At 40.3% G+C, this 23067-nt stretch overlaps 1 protein-coding gene across 3 annotated transcripts in view; it reads right to left on the bottom strand.

Moving 5' to 3' along the window:
- The window catches only part of ARID5B (AT-rich interaction domain 5B), a 189722-nt gene that overhangs the window by 149000 nt on the left and 17655 nt on the right, over positions 1-23067 (bottom strand). For all 3 annotated transcript variants that reach the window (XM_033406063.2, XM_004279981.4, XM_033406064.2), the window contains one exon: positions 9950-10175. In XM_033406063.2, coding sequence (XP_033261954.2) covers positions 9950-10175 — 226 coding nt within the window. The remainder of the gene's footprint in view (positions 1-9949; positions 10176-23067) is intronic.

The following is a 23067-nucleotide window of genomic DNA, read 5'->3' as shown; positions in this document are numbered from 1 at the left end:
TCAAGGGTCAACTGCACTTTAAATCATCCCTAGATTACTTATAATACCTAATATGACATAACTGTTAAGTATGCTAAGTAGACAGTTGCCAAAATGCAGCAAATTCAAGTTTTGCTTTTCGGAACTATCTGAAGGGTTTTTTTCTTTTCTTTTCTGAGTATTTTCCATCCAAGGTTGGTTGAATCCACGGATGCGGAATCTGCAGATATGGAGCGCCAACTGTACATTGCTTCTCTTTCCAGGTACCAATGGGAAAGCCCCTCCACTAGAGGGTGTCCTAGGAAGTGCTAGACAAGAACTCAAGTCAACCACTGAATCCACACAGATGTCCTGACCATGCAGAGCAGAGAACGCCAGAAATTTCAGAGGAGGTTGATCATAAAAGTCGCATGTTGACTTAACCTACTAAATATAGCTGTGAAGTCAGAATGCCTACAGGATAGTTAGGACTGTTGCTGGGAAGATAAGACAAGCATATATATATAAAAAAAGATACTGCATTATATTGCTAGTTATAGCGTAAGGTACTCAATCAGGTGGTAGAGACACTGAGTGTGATAAGAGCTCCATAAGCAGGGAAAATCCTTTGGGCAAGATGCCAAACAAGGGCTTCAGGGGCTTCAACTGAAACTTAAAGAAAAGAGATTTCCTTCAGGTAAGAGTCCTGGAAGGGGCATTCCAAGAATGAGTAAAGGCATGAGCCATACAAAACTCACGGGAGGGCTGGGGAGCAGGGTGTGGGTGCACGCGGTTAAAGAGAAAGAAGACCAAGCAGTTAGACGAGTTAGGCTAAAGCGAGAGGTTTACATAAGCGATAGGAGATAAGAGAGAGAGATAGGCTGTCTTCACATTCTGTGTGCACTTTGAGCTGCCAATTCCACCTCTACAAACGTATGAGGAAAGAGTCATGGACATGGGCAGAGTTACAAGAATTTCAGAGTTTGTGGGAAAACAGAAGCAAATGAAATGTCCAAACAGAAACACCTCTCTCATGAAACATTATGGCAGGCAGAAAGAAACAGAGTATTTTATAATATGGAGACACTGTCATAATACACCTGTACAAATTTAAATGGGGGGGAAGGATATGCATATGAATTTCATACCTATACACTCATTCATATACCTTGGCATACTGATATTAAAAATGCTAACAGCAGTTACTTCTGGGTGGGAGGAAAAGAAGCAACTTAAATTTTTCCACATTTTGTATTGCCTACATTTTCTAATATGAACACGGATAACACTGGCACTCAGAAAAACAACAACAATGAAAGATCTTTAATAAAAAAGAAAAAAACTGGAGGCTGGGACTGAACAGTTCACTGGATGCTTGCCTACAACATTTGTATCTTATCCAGTAGGCATGAGGGTATCGAAGAAAGGGGAGCTACTGGCTGAAAGCCAATATTTTTAAAGGGTCAGAAGTGTAAAAGATGTTAGAAATGATTAAAAAATTAAAAAGCAAGTGGAGAGGTCCAAAGAAAGAGGCCAGGCACATTTGGGAGAACAAAGAGAGGCCACTTCATCCCAGCATACTAACTGAAAACACACAGGGCAAAGCAACTAGGAAAACCCCAAATCGACAGCACTGTTTGCTCAGCCCCTACTGTGCATGAAGCACTTGTAAAGCTTCTGAAACCCCACTATTATTCCAATCTGTCCTAAATAAATATATTCATTAAAATGGGGTAGAAGTCCAAACCTCAGCTTTCCTCAACAGTGGACCTGTACAAACTACAGACTTAAACACATAATGTTAGAGGAGAGAAGAGGGGTGGATCTTTGACATTTAGGAAAATTAATGTTTTGCAATAAAATCTCACATTTCAAGTACTCTAAAAGACAAATGAGGGGCCTCCCTGGTGGCGCAGTGGTTAAGAATCCGCCCGCCAATGCAGGGGACACGGGTTCGAGCCCTGGTCCAGGAAGATCCCACATGCCATGGAGCAACTAAGCCCGTGAGCCACAACTACTGAGCCCATGTGCCACAACTACTGAAGCCTGCGCGCCTAGAGCCCACACTCGGCAACAAGAGAAGCCACTGCAATGAGAAGCCTGCATACCGCAACGAAGAGTAGCCCCCACTCACTGCAACTAGAGAAAGCCTGCGCGCAGCAACAAAGACCCAACGCAGCCAAAAATAAATGAATAAATAAATAAAAGTTAAAAAAAAAAAAGACAAATGAGCAGTTGGGAAGAATCAGCATCAGTACTAAAGAGAATTAAGCCTAGATGCCCAAATCAAACACCTGCTCACAAAACCCTCTGGAAAAGCCCCATCAATTCACATGTTGGATGTATGTGCTTTTGGGTTCCAAGGTGATGCCATCGTGATAACAGCTATAATAATGGCCTACAGTCAGTAATCATGCAGTGGCTAAAGAGATGAGAGCTGGAAAGTAAAGAAAAATATTTTAGAGGTACAACAAAAGGAGAAAAGAATTTTACATTTCCAACGGAAGGGGAAATGTTGAATCAAGCTTCATTTTTAAAGCACATTTGAGGCGCGATGTTGCACTGTTCAAGGATGCTTAACAGACCACGTGGACCAATCAGGTTTGTTCCTCACAGTAGACTCCTACCACCAAATACAAATGGAAGTATTGCTCCAAGTGTGCCTGTCTATCTATAATACCAGATATTTATGAGCTTGCAAGAAGCCAAGGATGCCTAGAAGACTTTTTCCAAAAGACCCTGGGTATGTAACCAGAAACTAAAGGGGACATATATATTAGCAAGGGACTCAGACCGCAGCTGAATTTCTTTCATCTTTGGTAATCTTCCCATCAGATGGTGACTACCACAGCTTTTTCGCTGTGATATTCACATTTTTATTAATGAGACTGAAACAAAAGTATGGGTTGGTTGCCTTCTCCATCATGGTCTTTTTTTATCAAAGGTATGGCCATACACCAGAAAACAGAGAATGAAAAAAAGCAAGAACAGCTAGAGTCCAGGAGGATGATAATGAACTAAACTAACACATATGATAATTTAGGGAAGACGTGTGTGCTGGTCTTTTATCTTATTTGATCAGAGCAGCTTAAACAAAGCTGGACACCAAGCTGGTATTCAACTGTGGATCTTTATTGAGGCAATAATACTACAGTCCTACCCTAAATGCTACAATATACAACTAGGAATTGCAGAAACTTGAAAGGCACGGCAATGATATTGAGCCACAAAACCTTCTGCCACGTTAGTTGACAATGATGTTCATTAGATAATAGTCTACATTTAACACTACTGTTTAAAAAAAAACACAAGCAAAAACAGAGGTAACTAAAATTCAGGAGGTATAGTGGTTGAATAACATCTTTTCCCTCCTTTTTGCCCTAAGGAGTAGAAAAGTCAAGGCCATACAGCTTCAGGGAAGAGATTCCGAGAGTTTTGCCCGTGTCATTCCTACCTGGAGGGTGCCAAGCCTGACGCATGTGCCATGGCTCTCTTCCAACAATGGGTAAGTTGGTATAAAAGAACCACCAAAGTGTGTCCTGAGATGAGTGACCAGGATGGGGAAGGATTCTGAAACCACATCCTGGTGGAAAATTGAAAAAATTGGGATTTGGCTAAAACAAGCCAAATAAGGACAGAACTGAGGACTATTTCAAGGAAAGGGGGAGAGGAAGTATCAACTGTACCAGTGCCCAGCCTGACAATTCTATGAAGCGCTCCCCAAAAAGCATGAGTTTCTTACCTTGTTCAAACATTGTATCCAGGAGGTGAATACTGGTAACCTGAATACTTAAAAATAGCACTTAAGTTCCAATTGCACTTTTTTCTTACTTCTGCCCCAACATCTCCAATTCTAAAAGTAAGAATAAAGTCTTATATTCTATGGACTTCTCTTCAGTTGACTATCTAACCTTCAGTCCATTATTAAAAGATCTGAATTTGGTGTCCTAGAAAGTGTTCATCACTCTAGGAAACACTAGAAGATCTGCAAGTCAACAGAAATTCCAAATGGAAGGGTTTTAACTTGGAATGAGCCTTCCTGAGTGATGGCAGTATGATATCTAGACAGCAATATCAATGACCAGCTGTTGACTGGTTCACACGTGGTTAGGTTTCACAGACTTCCCTTCCAGCAGGTGTAGCCGAGATGGCTGAGTGCAGACAACATACATCGTTGTTTACTCAAGACACTTTTTACATGTTCATTCTACCATTATTTTAGGACAGTCTTCAACTACTTGATTACACGGCCAAGCTGAATTTTAACTTTGAAATGAAATGGAATAACCTCCCGCCTATGTTCCCAGATCCTTAGAAAATGGCCTGTCACTAAGTTGTTCTAAAGCTTTGGATGTCTCGGGTACAGACTCTTGGAAGTGTGAACTTGCTCCTGTCAAAGGTTCTCTGGGCTGTCACTTTACAATGAAATGAAGCAGCCTCTTGAAGAAACAGCCACGTTGGCACGTGGACAGCATGCTTCTCCTGTGTTCACTGTGCTAGAATTAGATTCTTTAAAGAATGCATGGTTCACACCACAATATTGTCAGAGGAGCTTGTGAGAAAATCCTTTGGAAATTATCTTTACAAATTTTTGATAAGCCTCAAGTGTAACTGATTTCTATTTTGAACTCAAGGAGGCCAAATCTGTTTCAGTGAAGAGGCCCTTCTGTAGGGATTCCTCATGATATCCACGAACAGAATAATTCAACAATATATCATCCCCAAAATTTCCCAAGTTTCTATCTTAAGAAAAAAATAGTATAGCTAGCTCGGCAATGGAAGTTAAAATATAAACAACAAATACCCTGAGAAGACTGTTTAATATATACATACAAAATTTACATCTAGGAAGGAAGGAAGGAAAGAAGAGAAGGATTGGCTTAGCGAGAAGCATGTCTTCCATCTTAAGAAGTTCATCAGATGTCTCTGGTGAAAAATACTTCCTATGACAAACTGTCAGCACCTTAGCGTACTTCTTATTAGAGACATTTATACTGTTCTCCAACACAAATCGAGAATCCTTCCCGTATCCACATCCCAGGAAGCAGCTTGACATATCAAACTCAAAACGAAGTTGAAACAACCGTTTGAAATACAAGGCCTCCAGAATTTCCAAGCAAAGACTATAGTCAATTTCTAACTAAAAGTACTGGAGAAGACATTTACACCACTGGCCACTTGTGGCCCAGCTTATTTTGACAGAATGTAAGGGGAGAAACTTTATATAAAGTATAAATACATATCTCTATATAAACATATAAAAATATATATTTATATTCTTTCTCCATATAGTTGTATATATAATATATACAAATATATACATATAATATATATACAAATAAAAGAACCTGAAGGATTTTAGTAACAGCCTTCTACTGAGGCAGACAGGAAGAGTGTAAACCCTGCCCCAAATAACTAGAACATGTGATTAGGGAAATTCACAAGAGACAAATTAGCCCATTTTATACCACCTAGCTCCCTATGATATAGAATCGCCTTCTTGTAATAATAATGATAATACCATCTTAGACGTCAGTACCACAGATGCTTCCATAGATATTGATCTTTTTTCTCCATTGACCTTCTCAGAAATCCAGCGAGATAAACAAAGTACACACTATGACCCATTTCACACACGAGGAACCCGAAGGTGTAAACACACAGTGACTTGTGCCGTGAGTGACAGACCTTCAGGACAGGCAGAGGCAAGATTCTCCTGACCTCCCAGCCACTGCTCCTTCACCACCACCATGCTGTCTATTCCCCAAAGTACAGTAAAAGTCCCAGCAGCAGAAGGGACAGGGGAAGGCACTCTTTCTCCATCTGACGGGACTTTAGAAACAGAAACTGAACTGAGAGAACCTGAGGGAACCCCCAGCATTAAATTCACCCACACCCACATCTTTTGGTCTCTTTTCTTGATTTCAGCTCACACTCCCCTATCTTTTCTTTTTCTAGAGACATATTTGGAGATGAAACCATTCAAAACTGCCCATCCACAGACAGTTTGTGGCAGCGTAATTGACAATGCGTCTGCTGCAAAAAAATGAAAATGCTGTTTTAATAACCTTGGCCTAAAATACATTCTATTGTATGCCTCAAAGGGTTTCAATAAAAAGTCAACCTGTAGAGACATATTTTCTTGGCTTAAACAACAATCCAAAGCATATAAATGTAGTCCAACTATAATGACATATTTATAGGCCAATAAAGCTTACACTGCAGCTTTCATACTTCACTTAAAGGAACTCTGTAAGAAGCAGTGTTATATAAAATAATTTGATTTCTTTTCAAACTATAGCCCAAGGAATAAAAAAATCCAAGTATGCTATGTTTAACTGATAGTGTTTATATTCCTTAGCTGTTAAAAGTTTTGTAAAATGAAATAATTCTTCATTTGACTAGTTCCAACTGCCATACCAAATATGGGTATCAGGTCCACTTTATAACAAAAGCTAAGTACTGTAATTCTGAAGACAAAAATAAATAACTAGAGGCTTGTGTAGTGAATGATTTAATCAACCCGATTCTTCTGGAAAAACAGGTTCCTGTGTTCGTTATGCTTATGAATAATACATTCCTTAACCCTTCTATTTTAACATAGTTAGTTTTTCTTTCTTCCTTTTCTATAAACGTCAGTATGAAACTGTCTGAAAAAAGGTAAAATGTCTCACTGAGTAAAGTCACAATCTGAATCGGTTTCATACTGAACTTTCTTTCTGTGAAAAGGACAAAGGGGAGGGAAGGGGATGAATGTACTCTCACACATCTCAGAAGTGTTTTTTAAAGATTGTTAGTTTCCCCACTATCTAGAGCTGCAGTTTCAGTCACCATTTACCATCTTAAATGAAAATGCCATAGGTTTTTAAAAAGCAAACATGACCTCCGCAAATATTGTCCTTGAAGGGGAAAGGGATAAAAAAAAAATGAAAGAGTTGTGATTTGAGTCACAGCAGTTATTGGAAGCTGCCATTTGGGGCAGAGTTTCTCTTTGTGGAGTATTAATTTGTTGGCAGACACACATTTGTGAGAACATTCTTGTTTTTTTACTATTCAGAGAGACAGGAAGTGACACAAACTGGGATTAAAGGGAACTTATTCTACCTAAACACTCAGCAAGAAGAGTTCTTTGATTAGCTTTTAGATGGTAAAATCCCTTCTTTAAGAGTCAACCGAATTATTTTGTTATTATTGATGTTTTAACATGATGAAATAATTCAGTTAAAAAAGATAACATATTGCAGTTTTACTTTATCCACAGAAAGGTGAGATGGCTCCATTCTTTGCTTACTTCCACTAGAAAAAAAGAGGGAGGGTCTTAAGTAATCTCAGAGTTCATCTTCTTGCCCTGGTAGGAACAATGAGGAGTTGGAAGGGTTTTACAGAAGGAAAAACCTAATAAGTGTGTGAACTTCCATTAACAATGTGGTACTGGAAGTGGTTTCAGTGTGGCCAAGAGAAAGGGAGATAAGAAAACCACTGTGTAGAAAGAAAAGTACAGACAACAAATATTTTGATGTTGCAGACAGAGAAAGGAAGGGGTTGAAGAGAAAGTTGCTGGGACAGGAATGCACACAGCAAATGACATCCCCTATATCCCCAATATAAATCCTCACAATGTAGGCTTGTAAACCTTAGATCAAGCAGATAATGGAAACTCATTACATTAAGGAAAGTTTTTGTTTCTCTTTCCACATTATTACAACACAGTGTGCATTCCAATTACAAAAGCTATTTGTCTCAAATTCCCCACAGTTCATACCAACTGAGTAGAATTTCAAGGCTCCAAATTCTATCCTTAAAGGGGTATTTTACATTAAAAAAAAAAGAAAAGAAAAAAAAATACATGGTGTTTCTTATTCACCAGAGAGCTTCCCAATCAAATCTCCTGTTGCTTATTTTCCCTTCCTCTGCCCTGATCACTCACAGAGCTGTCTCCCAAATGAGACCCAAAGGAAAAAAAAAAAAAAAAATCTGAATCACCTAGAGGTCCTTTTATCAGCACATGTTCTTTGGCCTTGCCTCAATCCTACTGAAAGAAGAATCTGGGGAAGCTGTACTCAGCAATCAGTATTATTTTAAAAATTTTCCTAAGTGAGTCTAATGAACAACAAGATTTAAAAACCACTAAGTACTTTGAATGTTCACTATAAACCAAATTCTTCTGGAATCAATTATTAAAAAGTTCGATTATGGACATTTTTAGAATTCAGGAAGATCAAAACCTCTAAATCTTCTGATGAAATTAAGAGGTTGGGTTTCTTTTCATTCATTAATAAACTATCAATTTTAAATACAAAACAACTCTTCTATAAATACTCTTGTTTATATGCATGACATCAAGCTTAACCATCTACACATCCTTTTGTTCCCCCATGGGTTTCCTGTTTAGTTTTTTATTAGTAACAGTATATTTCATAACTAAAAAAAAAAAATCAAACAAACAGAAGAAAGGTTTTAATGTTAAGGAAAACATAAGACAATAGCAATACAACTTAGATCATATATTAGGCAAGTAATACAACAGCTGTATTATTCAGCATTACCACATGTCAGAAGGCTAGTCATGGTGTGTTCACAAAATTGGCCATGTTAACAGCCTGTATAGGAAGATGATTAAAAAAAAATTCTTTAATTTTGAAATGAAAACCACTAGATTAATAATTTTCTCTAAATGGGCACATGACAATCAGGCCACCATGACCAAAATATTACTGCCTGACATCTACCAAAAGATGCCAGGAAACTGTTGATTGTTAAACTAAAAGAAAATATTAATGCTATTCCCAAAACACAGCACAGCTCATCACAAACCAGAATCACATGAAAGACAAGTCAGTTACGGGTGTTACTCAGTCTCTTTATGCCAATTAAAATAAAAAGTCTAGGTTTGTTGTAGTAGTTAAAATCTAGGTTAAAAAAAACCCAACAGGAAGTTGTTACATTAAGGCATAAAACTGGGCTATGAAAATCAGCATTGTGCTAGAACGAAAGAAAAAGATGCCTTAATATGTTAAAAGTGAAGTTCCTCTTTGCCTAAAGAGGAAATAAGTAGTCTAAATCAGAGGTCAACAACTGTGGTCTTGAGCAATGCTAGGAAAGTAAGTCAGTGAATGCCACAAGGAGTTACAAAGGAAAAAAAACAAGCAGGAAAGGACACAAAAAAGTCACTGGAGAAGAGACTGTTGAGAAAAAGCAACAGAATTAATTATGGCGCTCCTCTCCATACACCAATATACACCAGTCACTGTGCTACACCCTTTGTAGCTTACATCTCCCAGTGACCCTGAAAAGTTTCCAGGTTTTCCAGATGGGGAAGCTGCGGCTTGAGGTTAAATTATTTGCCCAAGGCCACACAGCTAAGTAAGCAACAGAGTCAGGATTCAAACACTAAACGGAATAACTACTCCAAATCCCAAACCTATAGTGGAAGAAGGGAAGGAAGGAAAGAAAAAACCATATGGTTGATGGTAACCACTACACCCTGAAAACTCTGGGGAACCTATGCCGTGAGCTGTGAACCAGTAGTTCCCCTGCTCTGAAACTCTTCTCCTGCTCCACGTGAAGCAGCGCAATCTCTCTTCCTCACTTTGCCTTCCTTCCAACATAAAACAGGAAATTCTGATGTGGTGTTAAAAAATGTCATAGTATCTACTCAGAACAAATATTTAAACTCTCCACTAATTCAACTTTTGGTGCCTCGATTAAGTCTTATGCCTTGACAGCAACTGGAAGCTGCTAAACGCTGAGTGTTATTATATCACCCAGTTCCCAGCACAGGGTTCCACACAGACAAGGTCCTGTGATTCAACAGGTAACATCCATCCCTTCCACCCCCAGTCATCTCTCCATCCATATTCCCAGGTCCCTCTGAGGTTAAAGAAATTATATGCATATATGAATGACAGGGTTTCCAGAAAAACCTACAATAAAAAAAGTAGGTTACTGTATACGCCCACACGTTAGATTTAGAAGTACAAACGATAATTACCAAGGTCAGCCTTTTCCTTGAGAACGTCTTTGAAGTTGAGTCCACTGTTCAAGGTTGACTGCCGGTACTTCAGCAGAGCTTCCTTCTGTCCATTCCTTCCCAGGGACTCCATTTTCACTGACCCAGCTTGAAGGCCACATCTCCACTTGGAGAAATCAGAATGTACCCACTTGACCAGGTCTTCAAGCTTCACAATCACCTTTTCGGAAACAGCAATGACTTCATCCTATAAGAGGTAGTGGCGGGAGAACAAAAAACATTATTGGTGGTTCTGAAGTAAATGATACGTTTTCAATAAAGCCCATCTGAAACACCATTTGAGCAGCTGAACCTAATGTAAGCAGACAACGTGTTTTATTGGTGACAGAGAACCTTCAGAAACTCACTTCACTTCAATGGTTTTTCGCTGCTTGTGGTCTACTTGAGGAATAATTTATAGGATTTATTTGTTATGTGCTTAGAAAATGTCCAAAAATTGGACAGTAATTCTAATAGCCATGCTATTTGCCAAAGCTCACTCTCCCTACTTTGACCACATGGGCAAAAGCTAATTTTTAGGTGCCATTAATTTTACAAAAGTAAAAAAGTGAGAACTAGATGACTAATGGTTAGTCTGTCTCTATATAAATGGTCTAAGTAAATCCGGGATTCTTGGAACTCTGACTCACCCCCAAATTCCTATGTTTATGGTACATTTTCCCTTGGCTTATACACAAATATTGAATTTAACTTTTGTCCTAAAATTAAATAAAACTGTGATGTAATCCCCAAAGAAATACTTCATAAATGTTATGTGCTTCCCACTGAAAGAAACTTACACATTCTCATGTTTCTTAAAAACTTTGTAAGTTGAGAAATGAACTGATTTTTTTCTTTTAATACGTATGGGGTAAGAGGCAAAGAGGGCACGTGAGGAGAAAGCCTTTGAATCTGAGAAAAGTAGTTGAAACTTAAGTTTCTCCTACGGATCATAAATTTCAATTTCAAGCACCTTTAATTGCTTCCAGGAAACGACCAACTTTTCTGACTCAGAATTAATCCAGCAAGATATTTAATAGATATCCGTACACGGAGCAAAGGAGGGCCTCTCTTTCCCGAAGATTCTTTGGAAAAGGCTTAAGAAGATCATCTCACTGGGTTTTAAGTTAAATTATTTGAAGCATTTGACATTTCAACTTGAACTGACTTCTTCCATTTCTTCTACTTCACATTTCTGAAGAAAGCTGAGCTGTGAAAACCCCTAAGCTTACAAAATCTTAGAAATATTTTTGACAAACAACAACAGGAAGATGTCTCTGAGCTATTAAACAAAGGGAATTCACAAGTGATTTGGGCTAATTTTGCTGTAAAACATGACTCTTTCCTCCTTCTCTCCCACCTACACACACACACACACACACACACACACACACACACACACACACACACTCTACTCCAAAGCAAACAAAAAAGGGTTTATTAAGATAAGCTTCACACAATAAGAAGCCCCGGATTCAGTTTTTAAAAAATGTTTTAAGGTAGGATCTAAAATTTCACTTTTCCTCATCCAGTTCCAAGCTGCCTCTGAGAAGAGTTTGTTAGGCAGCAGCAAAATAACAAATACTCTATCAAAAATGAAAAGTAAAACTTTTGTAACGGAATCCTTTCTCTTATCATGATTAAATATGAACTTCCACTAAATGGGAGACAAAGTAGAAACTGTTTTTATTCTCTGCTCAAGAAAAAAAAAAATGTTAATACTTTATATAAGCAACGGGGCATATTACAAAGTACCATTTCGATGGATGATTTCACTCAGATTCACTACACCATCCTCTCGAAATAAAAGATCTATAGTTGTCACGCATTTTATAGCTATTACATGGTGATTATTAAATGTCAGAATAAAAATTCAGGCTGGGTATTGTTTCACCAAATATGGTTCCCTAGAAGAGACAAGTTTGGAGATGAGTGTTATTTTCAAATAGCTCTAACTATGATCAAATGATTATCATTTCAATTACCAGTTGCTTCAGAACTTTTCCAAGAAATGGCATGACTAGCTCTGGCTGGCGTCCAACACCCGCCAAACAAATAGTTTATTAACCGAGAGAAAATACAATCCTTATGATGTCATTGATGAATAAACCCATCTTTCAAGATCCAGTCTACAGGTTTAGTCCTCCCTCCTTCCTCTCTCTCTCTGAAACAGACCTTCTGAATATATACACAATGCATAAAAACAAATGCAGGAATTCAAATAAACATGTAGAAGCCGTAAACCCAAGTTTGGCTCAACTGTGAAACCACCAGTATGTTTCACTGTGGATTCACAGAGAAACTGGCCCTGCAACATTGTCCAACGCCAGGATTTAGAAGGAAATCTGATAAGCGGAGGAGGGGGAAGCAAAAAACCAACCCCCAAACCAAAATAGCCAACATATATATAGAAAATGTCTCAGGAAACATTACTTTGTACACACAATGGCATAAATCACATGTTCGTATTTACTATTCTGAGGCAGTTGCTGACTAAAGTTCCTAATACTCACCATTCTTGGGCAAGTCTCTATGTCTAAGAAAAGAATTTCAATAAGCTCATCTCATGATTACATTAGCGCTCTGCAAACCGAGAATTAGCTCTAATGCAACCCAAAAGGAACACAAAGAAATACACCTTGTTATTCTATTAATGCACTTTGGCTTTTCAATTAACCCAGAGCCTAATCAATATTTATGTAGGCTGCGTTGGGATACCTTCTAAGTCCATATCCCCTTTCATCATTGTTTCAAACTGCCCATTTCTGTTGTTTGGATTTTGTTTCTCCCACTGCATAATAACAGCGTACTCAATCACAGACTCCTCTAAGTCAGAGGAGATCCTCTGGTCAAGAAGTCATGTATCAGCCAGCCTATGTGTATGGCTGGCCTCTCCAAGTGTTGTAAGTCCCAAGGGAAACTTGGGACTCCCCTGGTGGCGCAGTGGTTAAGAATCCGCCTGCCAGTGCAGGGGACACGGGTTCGACCCCTGGTCCAGGAAGATCCCACATGCCACAAAGCAACTAAGCCCATGCGCCACAACTACTGCGCCTGCACTCTAGAGCACGCGAGCCACAACTACTGAGCCCACGAGCCACAACTACTGAGCCCACATGCCACAACTACTGAAGCCCACATGCCTAGAGCCCGTGCTCCGCAACAAGAGAAGCCACCACAATAAGAAGCCTGTGCACTGCGACAAAGAGCAGCCCCTGCTCGCCGCAACTAGAGAAAGCCCGTGCCCAGCAACGAAGACCCAATGCAGCCAAAAATTAATTAATTACTTTTTAAAAAACCAATTGGGAAACTTTACACAAAGTCTCCTGACTTCTATCTTCTCTTATAAAATAAAATAAAGGGTTATCTGGGGAAAAAAAGAGAACAAAAAAACCCCTCAAAACAAAAAAGTTGAAACTGAGTAGAGGTTGCTTTCTTTAGATGAGATGCAAGTTCTCTAGTCTGCCACTGACCCCACCGTTCCTATCTCCTTACACTCAGTCCACCGTTCCTTTACCTGCCTGGACCCTCCGGCAGGCACCCACCATTTAAATAAACGTCCACACCCTAATTTATCCCACCTCCCTCACTTTAATGATGAGGACAGTAAGGTTCAGTGACATGTCCGACTGCCAACTTCAGGCAGAACTTGGACAGGAATCCAGGTTTCCTACTGGCCAACACAGCATTCATCCTGGACTCTGGAGCCAGACTGCCTGGGTTCAAATCCCAGCCCTGCCATTTACTCCCTGTGGAATACTGGGCAACTTCTTTAACTTCCCTGTGCTTCCATTTTTTTAAACGTTATGTTTTTAAAAAATGTTAATGATACTGTCTATCTCTGACAGCAATGGTGAGGATTAAATGTGTTAACATGATTGAAGTGGTACATCGGACTTAGCTGTCATCACTGTCATTGCTTCTCTGAATTAGTGTTTTCCAAAGAGTGCCACACAGAGATGAGTATAGATGGTTCATGGATAAACCTTTTAATATTTAACGTAAGTTACTCATTGCTTATTTATTTTTGTGGTAACTTTCCACTTATGGGGAAGTGGTACCGGTTTCCCATTTATAGGAGATATAGAAGTTTCCTCTTTAAATAAATTTTAGTTAAAAAACAATGGATCGGTTTGAACAAAGCCATTAAATAAACCCAGTAGATGTGGGTAGGGCAAAAAAAAAAAAAAGTCAAGATGCTATGAAAATGACTGAAATTTGGGACAGTACATTATATATCAGTGGTTCTCAAAGAGTGGCTCAGGAACCCTGGGGAACCCCCAAGGCTATTTCAGGTGGCCCACAGGGCAAAACAGTGATCATAATGATACTAAGAAATTATTTGCTTTTTTCACTCTTATTCTATTTCAAGTGTATAGTGGGGTTTTCCAGCGACTACGAGACAGACGGTACGGCAAAAGAGTGAATACAGAAGGAGATACGAGAATACAGCTGTCTCTATTAAGCTCGACAGTAAAGAAATTTACAAAAATGTAAAACAATGCCACTGTTTTTACTAATTTTCTTTGTTTTTGAAAATAAGGTTAATTTTCATAAAAATGTGTTACATTTACATGATGGCTTTATATTCCCATTTTCATTGTATTAATATTTTTTAAAATTAATTTACAGTAAATTTTCCTTTTTTTATGTACAGTTCTATGCATACCATAGTACACATGGCAACTACTGATCTGTGCTTGGTATAGTTTTCTCTTTTACAAAATGTCGTATAAATTAAATCTCACAGTATGAAATCTTCTAAGGCTGCTTCTTTCACTTAGCATAATGCCTTTGAGAGCCACCCATGCTGCTGCCTATATCAACAGCTTGTTCCTTTTTTTCTGCTGAGTAGTACCTCATGTTATGGATCTGTCCCATTGACAGACACTGGGTTGTTTCCAATTTTGGCGATTACAAATAGAGCTGCTATAAATATTCATGTACAAGTTTTCGTGTGAACATACATTTTCAGTTCTCTAGAGTAAATACCTAGGAGAGGGATTGTTGAGTCATATATTAAGTACATATTTAATTTTGCAGAAGCTGGACAACTGTTTTCCAGAGTGGCTGTAACATTTTGCATTCCAACCAGCAAAATGAGAGTTTTTGGGAGAGTTCCAGTTGTCCCCCATCCTTACCAGCACTTGATACTGTCACTGTTAATTTATTATTGCCACTTTAATATGTACGTAGTGGTTTCTGATCATGTTTTTAATTTTCATTTCCCTAATGGCTGAAGATGTTGAACATCTTTTCAGGTGCTAATTTGCCATCCATATATCCTTTCTGATGAAGTGTGTGTTTAAGTCTTTTGCCCATTTTTAAACATTGGGTTGTCTGTTTTCTTACCGTTGAGTTTTGAGAGTTCTTGTACCCTCTTGATACAGGTCTTTTACCAGATGTGGGGTTTGAAAATATTTTCTCCTGTTCTATAGCTTGTCTTTTCATTCTTTTAACAGCGTGTTTCACAAAATGAAAGTTTCATCCTTTGATCAAGTCCAATTGGTCAGTGTTTTTCTTCTATGAATTGTGGTCTTACTGTTATATCTACGAAGTCTTTGCCTAATTCCTGGTCATGAAGAATTTCTACTTTGTTTTCTTCCCAAAGTTTTATAGTTTTACATTGAGAAGTATAATCCATTTTGACTTAGTTTTATATAAAGTGTGAGGGTCAGCTTGACATTCATTTTTTTGGCATATAAATGTCACTTTAGTTTTAAATAAATTAGTAACCATTTAAAATCATTTTAAGTTTTAATTTCTAATACCAGTAGATATAACCCACATAAATCAAAGCTCCTTTGCGGTCCTAGATAACTTGAGTATAAAGGGTCTTGAGTCCCAAAACTTTGAAAACCCTATATCACTAACCAAGGCTGTTCTTATTCTTAACTTTGCTTAATGTCTTAGTAACAATTTAATAATGAACAACTCTACCTTTGACTTGAAACCCTCCCTCTTGTTAAGAACTGTGAAGAATCTGAGATTTTACTCTACTTTCAAACTTATGAGTTAGCTTGTCACAGTTTCATGGATGCTTGCAGAGGACACAGACTCCTGGTCAGAGACAAACGATGGTTTATAGCTCACAGAAACAGCTGTAGTCAAAGTATCAGCATTTGTGTTGGATCTTTGATACCCAATTCCCAAAAAGAGATACCAAGAGGGCTAGAGGATGTGTGTCTACAGAGTGGGGTGCATTTCAGGAGAAGAACCCCAAGCATAGGCAACCCAAATCTTTTAATACTGATCAGTAAGTATGTCTGCCCTTTGTTCTGGAGGAAAGCACTAGCTCCATCTTCCAGGGCCGTTCACTATACAAACATCCTTGAAAAGACAGTTGGAACAAAGAGCCAGTGGCTTTGCTCACAAGCGTACAGATACTCAGTGGCCCATGAAACATACCTACCCAACGCCGAACACCTCTACGTTCCTTTGCTTTGTTCAACTTCTCTCCTTCCTCATTCTATTTCCCTACAGGAAAAATGTAGGAAACATTTATCTTTATATGCTGTCTGGGTCCAGTCTTCCTTCTCTGCATATCACTCCTTGAAGTCATTCTCCATGGAGATTCCAATGTTACTCTCTAAGGCCATGACTACGTTCTGTAGTTTGGTTCCAACTAGTTGGTTCAAACCTTCATCCAGACTCCAGTCCTTTGTCCAGTCCTCAATTTAGACGTCTCAAGAGTCAACTCAAATTCAGCGGAACTGTACTACCAACTTGGCTTATGTGTAAGAAAAGAGCTTAGTTGACACAAGAAGAATTTAATACTCCCCAACCGTGGTTAACTTTTTGCCCACATCTATTCTTCCTTTCATCTTTAGTAACAGACTGCTAATTTGCTCGGCACAGAAACAGACACCACTTCCCTGCTTCCCTTACAGCCAGATGCGGCCATGTGACCAAGTTTTGACCAATGGGATGTATCCGTGATGTGCGCAACTTCCAGGTCAGGCTCTCAGAGGGGATGGATATGCCTTTGGATCATACAAATAAAGGCACATCTCTCAGGAGAAAACGCTAGAGGGAGTCAGGTCTCTAGACGACTTCGTAGAACCCAGCCATCATACTAACCCTGAAACACTTACCCATAGGCTGTGACATGAGAGATTTTGAACTCCCAACTTATTTAAGCAGCTTTAATTCTGGGTCTCTGTTAAACAGAGCTAAACCTATGTATATATATTTTATTAATATATCATTCCTCAGGAGAGAAGACATGAACGGAACCTTCCCTATAGCACCACGTGGTACCCAATAACAGACCATTGCTGAGGACAGCCATGTTCAGCTATGTTAATGGAGCCCAAAGGACAATAAAAACATACGTGTATTATCAGAGGGGTTGGCGAGCGGGGGGCGGGCGTAGAATGAAAACAGGAAAACACGGCATATTCACTTTAATTGTCCCCAAACATCCTGGGGTTTTGCACCAATGGACTCAGGCCAGGGGAAGAAAGTGCCCTGTTGGGCCTGGCTGCGTTGGCCACTTCCATTGCTTGCAAGCCTCCCCCAGATACCTGATATTCAAGGTACCATCTGCCTCATGACTCTCCCTGTTACACATTAGTATGTTCTGCTAACAGGACATCTACAAAGTGAGTAAAAGGTTTCACTCTGCAGGCACGTGGTTGCCAATCAGAGGTCCAAGAAGGTCCGGCAAAAGAGAATGGTAATGTGGGTCAACAAGATGAAGCTTTCACTGGTCAGTGGTGAAATGAGAAAAATGAAGACAACACAGTGAGTATTTCAAGAAGCTAAATATGCTAGATTTTAAGGACTACCCTCGTATCAGCCAGGATCCCAACAGGAAAGACATGGAACAGTTGAGTAATGATAATCCAAGGAGGGTTTTACAAAGGGACTAATGACAAAGATGTTGGTGGGATATAAAAGAACCCTAAGAGAGCGGTAGTGCAGGAACCTGGGCTAACAGCATCTCAGCCATCACCACTCCTGGGTGAAATCGTCAAAAGCGCGGGGGATGGTTACCAGCAGATCCTTCTACCAGTGGCTGTGACTCTTCCTTAGAGGGACACCAACAGCCTGGGGGAACCTCCCAGGTAAGGACAGGGAATAAACACCTGCCTTCATTCTCCTTCCTCCCTCCCTCTTCTGTGGGGGAACGGCACTCGAAGCCCCCGGTCCCAGGAGCTCCGTTACTGGAGCCACACAGGGGGCCTCCAGGACAGAGAGAAGGGTGCAGCGCTGATCCGGAGAGGCTCCCTGCACACCTGCTGTTTAGGACTTCGCCTCTCCTCCTTTCAACTGCTGTTACAATAATCTTTTTTTCCTCTAAAATGAGGATGGTAATGGATGCTGATAGCTGCTTTTTAATGTCCTTACTCGGCAAAATAAAATGGTATCAACACTAACTTGGTCCCCGAACTGGGAATTACTGTGCTTATTACCTGTGACATAATGTTAAATCTTTGTTAGGTGTCAGTGTTTGATTCTGAATTGCATAATTCTCTCTCCTACAATAAACACCAGAACTGCAGAGACTTTTGAACGGCGAGGACGTTTAACTTTTACTTCTCTTGTGCCTCCCAAGGAGCCATGAACTGTGCTGGGCCCAAAGCATACAAGTATTTATTTTAATGGTCCCCCCTGTCTGGATGTCCCACGCTGGGGGAAACTGAGAGCTGAGGAAGCACTGGCTTCTGAGTCTCATGGACCCGGCTTCAAAGGTGGCTCTAATGTGTTTAATGTCAATGTTAATCTTGGGACGTGACATTATCTCACCAAGGTCTCATTTAAAAAAAAGGGCGGGGGGAATCAGATAAAAGAACCCACCTCCCAGGGTAACTAGGCTGTTGGAGTAGTTCTAGTACAACTGTCAACACAGGCATCTAAGAAATGACGGCTATCACTGTTATTACATAACACCACTTTAAGTGAAAATGAGGGAAGGAGGGTGAGCGATCTTCAGATGTCACCTGCAAGGAACTGTGCATGTTCTCTACTCCTCTTAATTCTTTGTCTGGGGACAATAATATCCCTGGAGCTCCTGCTGGGTACCTCCAAGGCCAAGGGTGGGCCGGAAAGCAATTAAGAATGTCTGGGCTTCTCCTTAACCTTCAAGGATACAGCGGTGGCAAACTCTGAGGTGCTTTACTCTACCCAGACGTTCATCTATGAATTTAACAGACATCATCTTATCTAATCCCCATGAGGACTCGCTGAGGTAGGTCTCCTCAGGCCCATTTCAGAGATGACAAAACTGAAGTAGAACCAGAAACCAGCTTGCTAAGCCTATCATTTCTCTGGGAAATTGGTCTCTAAGCCTTTATAGTAGTAACACTCCAACCTACTCCTATCCTGGGATAAGTGAACCTTCCCCATCTCCCAGCAATTTCCTGGGGTGGCTGGGACTCAAGGTCATTTTGGGACAAAAAGATTTGTAAGTTTTTCATGTGTATTTTGGTTTTGCCCCCAAAGTAAGACTACACGCACTAGTTAAAAATGTGAAGACTTTCCTGTTGTCTGAGTGACGCAGGAATCCTCTCAAGTTTGCTAAGGGTTAATGGGACTCCCTTAACACGATGAAATGGATTTGCCACGGAGGCTGATTAGTGTATTGGGTTCCAATTTCCCAAGCCAGCCCCTTCTCTTCCAACCTTTTCCCTCCCCCTCACCAGACACTGGGGTGATGCCTGTGGCTCGGTGAATTTTGGAAATCCATCCTGGTGCAATTACAGGGAGTAAGCAAACAGAAGACTGCTCTGAGCAGCGATTTGTCAAACGTAATGTGACCATCCTTCCTGGCACAGCCAAAGGCATTTGAGTATCAAATAAGTAATTCAAAAACCCTAAGTATTTTAATATTCCTAAAAACATTTTTAATCCTCGCTAATCTAAAACCTGTTAAGATGCAGCCTGCTCCCATGACCAGAAGGCCCTCTCTAAAGAAAGCCCCAGTAACATCCTCTCATTAATTCCCAGTTCCATTTCTTTCCTTTTGGATTTACTACGCATGTATCTTCTTTCCTCCCTAAGATTAAAAATAAATTTACCCAGAAATCAAGAAAATGCATCCCAGCATCCTCTCTAAACAGGCAAGCATGTGATATGTAGAGAAGATGCCTTAAGTCAATGGTTGAGCCAGCCTACCCTTCCTTTAGCCAAATTAATAGGGTGTTAACATCACAGTCTATTTTTTAACTACTTTCAGGTCGCCATAATAAAAACTAGCTTGGCCCCCACATACTTAGCTCTGGCCATTAAAACAGAAACAAAAGAAGATAAATGAGGCCAATTCCAGGGTTAACGCACAGCTGAGTTACCTATGAGAACATTCTCTAAAAGCAAAAACAGTAACCATAAAACCCAAACTCAACCACCACCCAACCGAGATGTTCTAATATGGTGAGTGGCTTCAAACCATTACTTTTACATCTGCTGACCTTCTTTCCACCTAGTTTTACAGGCATACGGCACACTGCCCAGGTACGAAGTTCAGCAGGGCCCGTATTCAGTCAAGACCCTAAAAGGAAATTCTTCGCCCCTGTTGGTCTATGAAAATCATGGTGGGAGCCGACTGAAGAGTCAAGGTTATTGGTGATCGTGCACAGCACCTTGGTATACTGCTGTCATTAACGAGAAGAGCAGTCTTCAGAGAGTCAGCGAAAGCCTTACGCCTGTGTAGAAACCAAGTAAATCTTCCTGTTTTCTGTAGCCTTTATTTAAACATAAACATATGATTTAGACATGCTCCCTCTTGTTACACATTTTTTTTCACTTTGTTCACTTAGCACAGTTCACATTATTACCCTCACATGTACGAGGGCAGTGGAATAATTTGAGACCCACGGCTTTATTTAATAATGTAATTATCCTATATTGGATTACTTAAAAGGGGCTTTGTATTTTACAGTTCTAGCTTTTCCCATACCAGTGATATGCTCTGACACAGTAACTGATTCAGGCTTCAGTCAAAAGCTCTAAACTCAGTTTGGAAAAATATTGAGTGTTTCTGAATAAGCCAGGATTAACATAAGAGCCAATTTGCAACCACAGTTGGTGACCTTTCTACTCCTGTTCAAAGACTGTGGTGTGGAGGCCAACACAGAGGACAGACACGAGCAACTATGGCTGCCTGAGTCCAACTCCCTGCCACCTCAGTGAGGTGGTATAAACCAGAGAATAAAGCCCGAGTTTCCCTCAAGGTAAGCTTTCTGAAGGCGGGGCTGTAACTTGCCTTCCACGTCTTCTGATAGTCATAGACAACCAGGAGGAGCTGAATGCGTGAATGAACGAATGAACGACTGAGTGAATGAATGCTACTGGGCATTCCAACAAAACAGTTGCAAAAGGGAATCCAGAAGGAGCTATCACAAGCTGAGCTTCATCCGGTGCTACTGTCAGGAGGGATTTTGTTTGAGCTTTTCCCCCAACTCAACTCAATCTGATCCAATTAACCTGCACTGACTCTGCTCTGTGCCAGGCATTGGACTGGGAACCAGCCACGGAGAGAGAAGGATGAAGAAGACACGGGTGCTGCCCTTCAGAAATGGGCAGTGCCCAGGGCTCCTGTTCCTTGCCTAGAAGTGAAGGTTACTCTCTCTCTAGTCTCCTTTGCCAGAGAATCCATTCATTCTTTCACTTTCAATGTCCAGAACATCTACTCTGAGCTGCGCAAGGCACTAGGAACAGCAGGGGGCTGGGGAAGAACCGCAGTCTAGCGGGGGTGGGGGACACAGGACACACAGTAAAGCACAGTCCTCAGCTAAGTGTGATTTATACAATGAGAAACTGTCATAAGTGAGCTCATTCATTCAACAAATATTTATTGAGCACTAACTATATGTCAGGCAATGGGATCATAGTCAGAAATTAAAACAGATAAAAATCCGTACCTTCCTGGAGCCTACAGTTGTGTGTGGGGTTAGGGTACGTCGTGTGTGTGTGTTGGCAGAGAGGGGAGTGGGGGGGCCAGATAATAAAATCTGCACGGAGAGGGAACAGGATACAAAGGCACTGGGAGGGACGCCGTATGTTGTCAAATTCAAGGTGAAAGAAAAAGCACACAGCATACATATATCCTATAGCTGATACATCTTCTAAATTTGAATCCGGACTCCTTTTCCCTAAGTTTCTGGCAGGTTTTGCATGGAAGCTACCCCCTTAAATCAATTTCCGTTATTAAAAACTGACCAGAATCTGGGAATTCCCCGGCAGCCCAGTGGTTAGGATTCTGCACTTCCACTACAGGGGGCACGGGTTCGATCCCTGGTCAGGGAACTAAGATCCCGCATGCCGTGTGGCATGGCCAAATAAATAAATAAATAAAAAGTGAAAAGAGAATCAACAGACTGGGAAAAGATATTAAAAAATAATTGACCAGAATCTGCTTAATGCCACCCTTTTCTCAAACCTTTAATGCCTACATAGGTGTGTTTTAAGCACTTTATCTAAAACCAAGTTGCATCTTCCCTGAAAGAGGAACAGTGGAGTTTTCCTGTGAAACAGATAATTTCCACAGAATTTAAAAGATGGAAGGCCAGCTGCTCCCTGACATACGCACAGAGTTGAAGACTGGCTGAGAGATCCTTGTTTCCGATAGGTTCACCTGTTAGAAACACAAACTGGGACAACAATCCCTTTCATTTGGATGTTTAGGACTTAGTTACATGGACATATGCCAACCTGATTTAATGCCCCTCCTCAACCACTGTGCATGAAACATACCTATGTTTTTATGCATTTAGGAGCCTGTTTAATTATACCAGCGACAGCGTCCTCATTCCCCTTCTCTCTGCAGACTCATCATCACACCAGACGCAATGTCCTTTCCAGCAAAACTCCCCAAATTCACTGATCAAGACATTAGGTTTGGGACTTCCCTGGTGGTCCACTGGCAAAAGAATCCGCCTTCCACTGCAGGGGTATGGGTTCGATCCCTGGTCGGGGAACTAAGATTCCCACATGCCGTGGGGCAACTGAGACCTGACAGCCAAAAATAAAATAAAATAAAATAACTAAATAAATTTTTATATATATATGACATTAGGTTTTAGAAAGACTCAATATAAGTTGTTGACATGCTCTAAGACTAACAAATATTTGAAGGATTAAAGCAGTCTGCTATCTATTAT

This window comes from Orcinus orca, chromosome 14, assembly GCF_937001465.1.
Source record: "Orcinus orca chromosome 14, mOrcOrc1.1, whole genome shotgun sequence".
In the NCBI taxonomy this organism is placed as follows: domain Eukaryota; kingdom Metazoa; phylum Chordata; class Mammalia; order Artiodactyla; family Delphinidae; genus Orcinus; species Orcinus orca.
Note: the sequence above shows the minus strand (reverse complement) of the source record. Positions and strands in the feature narration are given on the sequence as shown.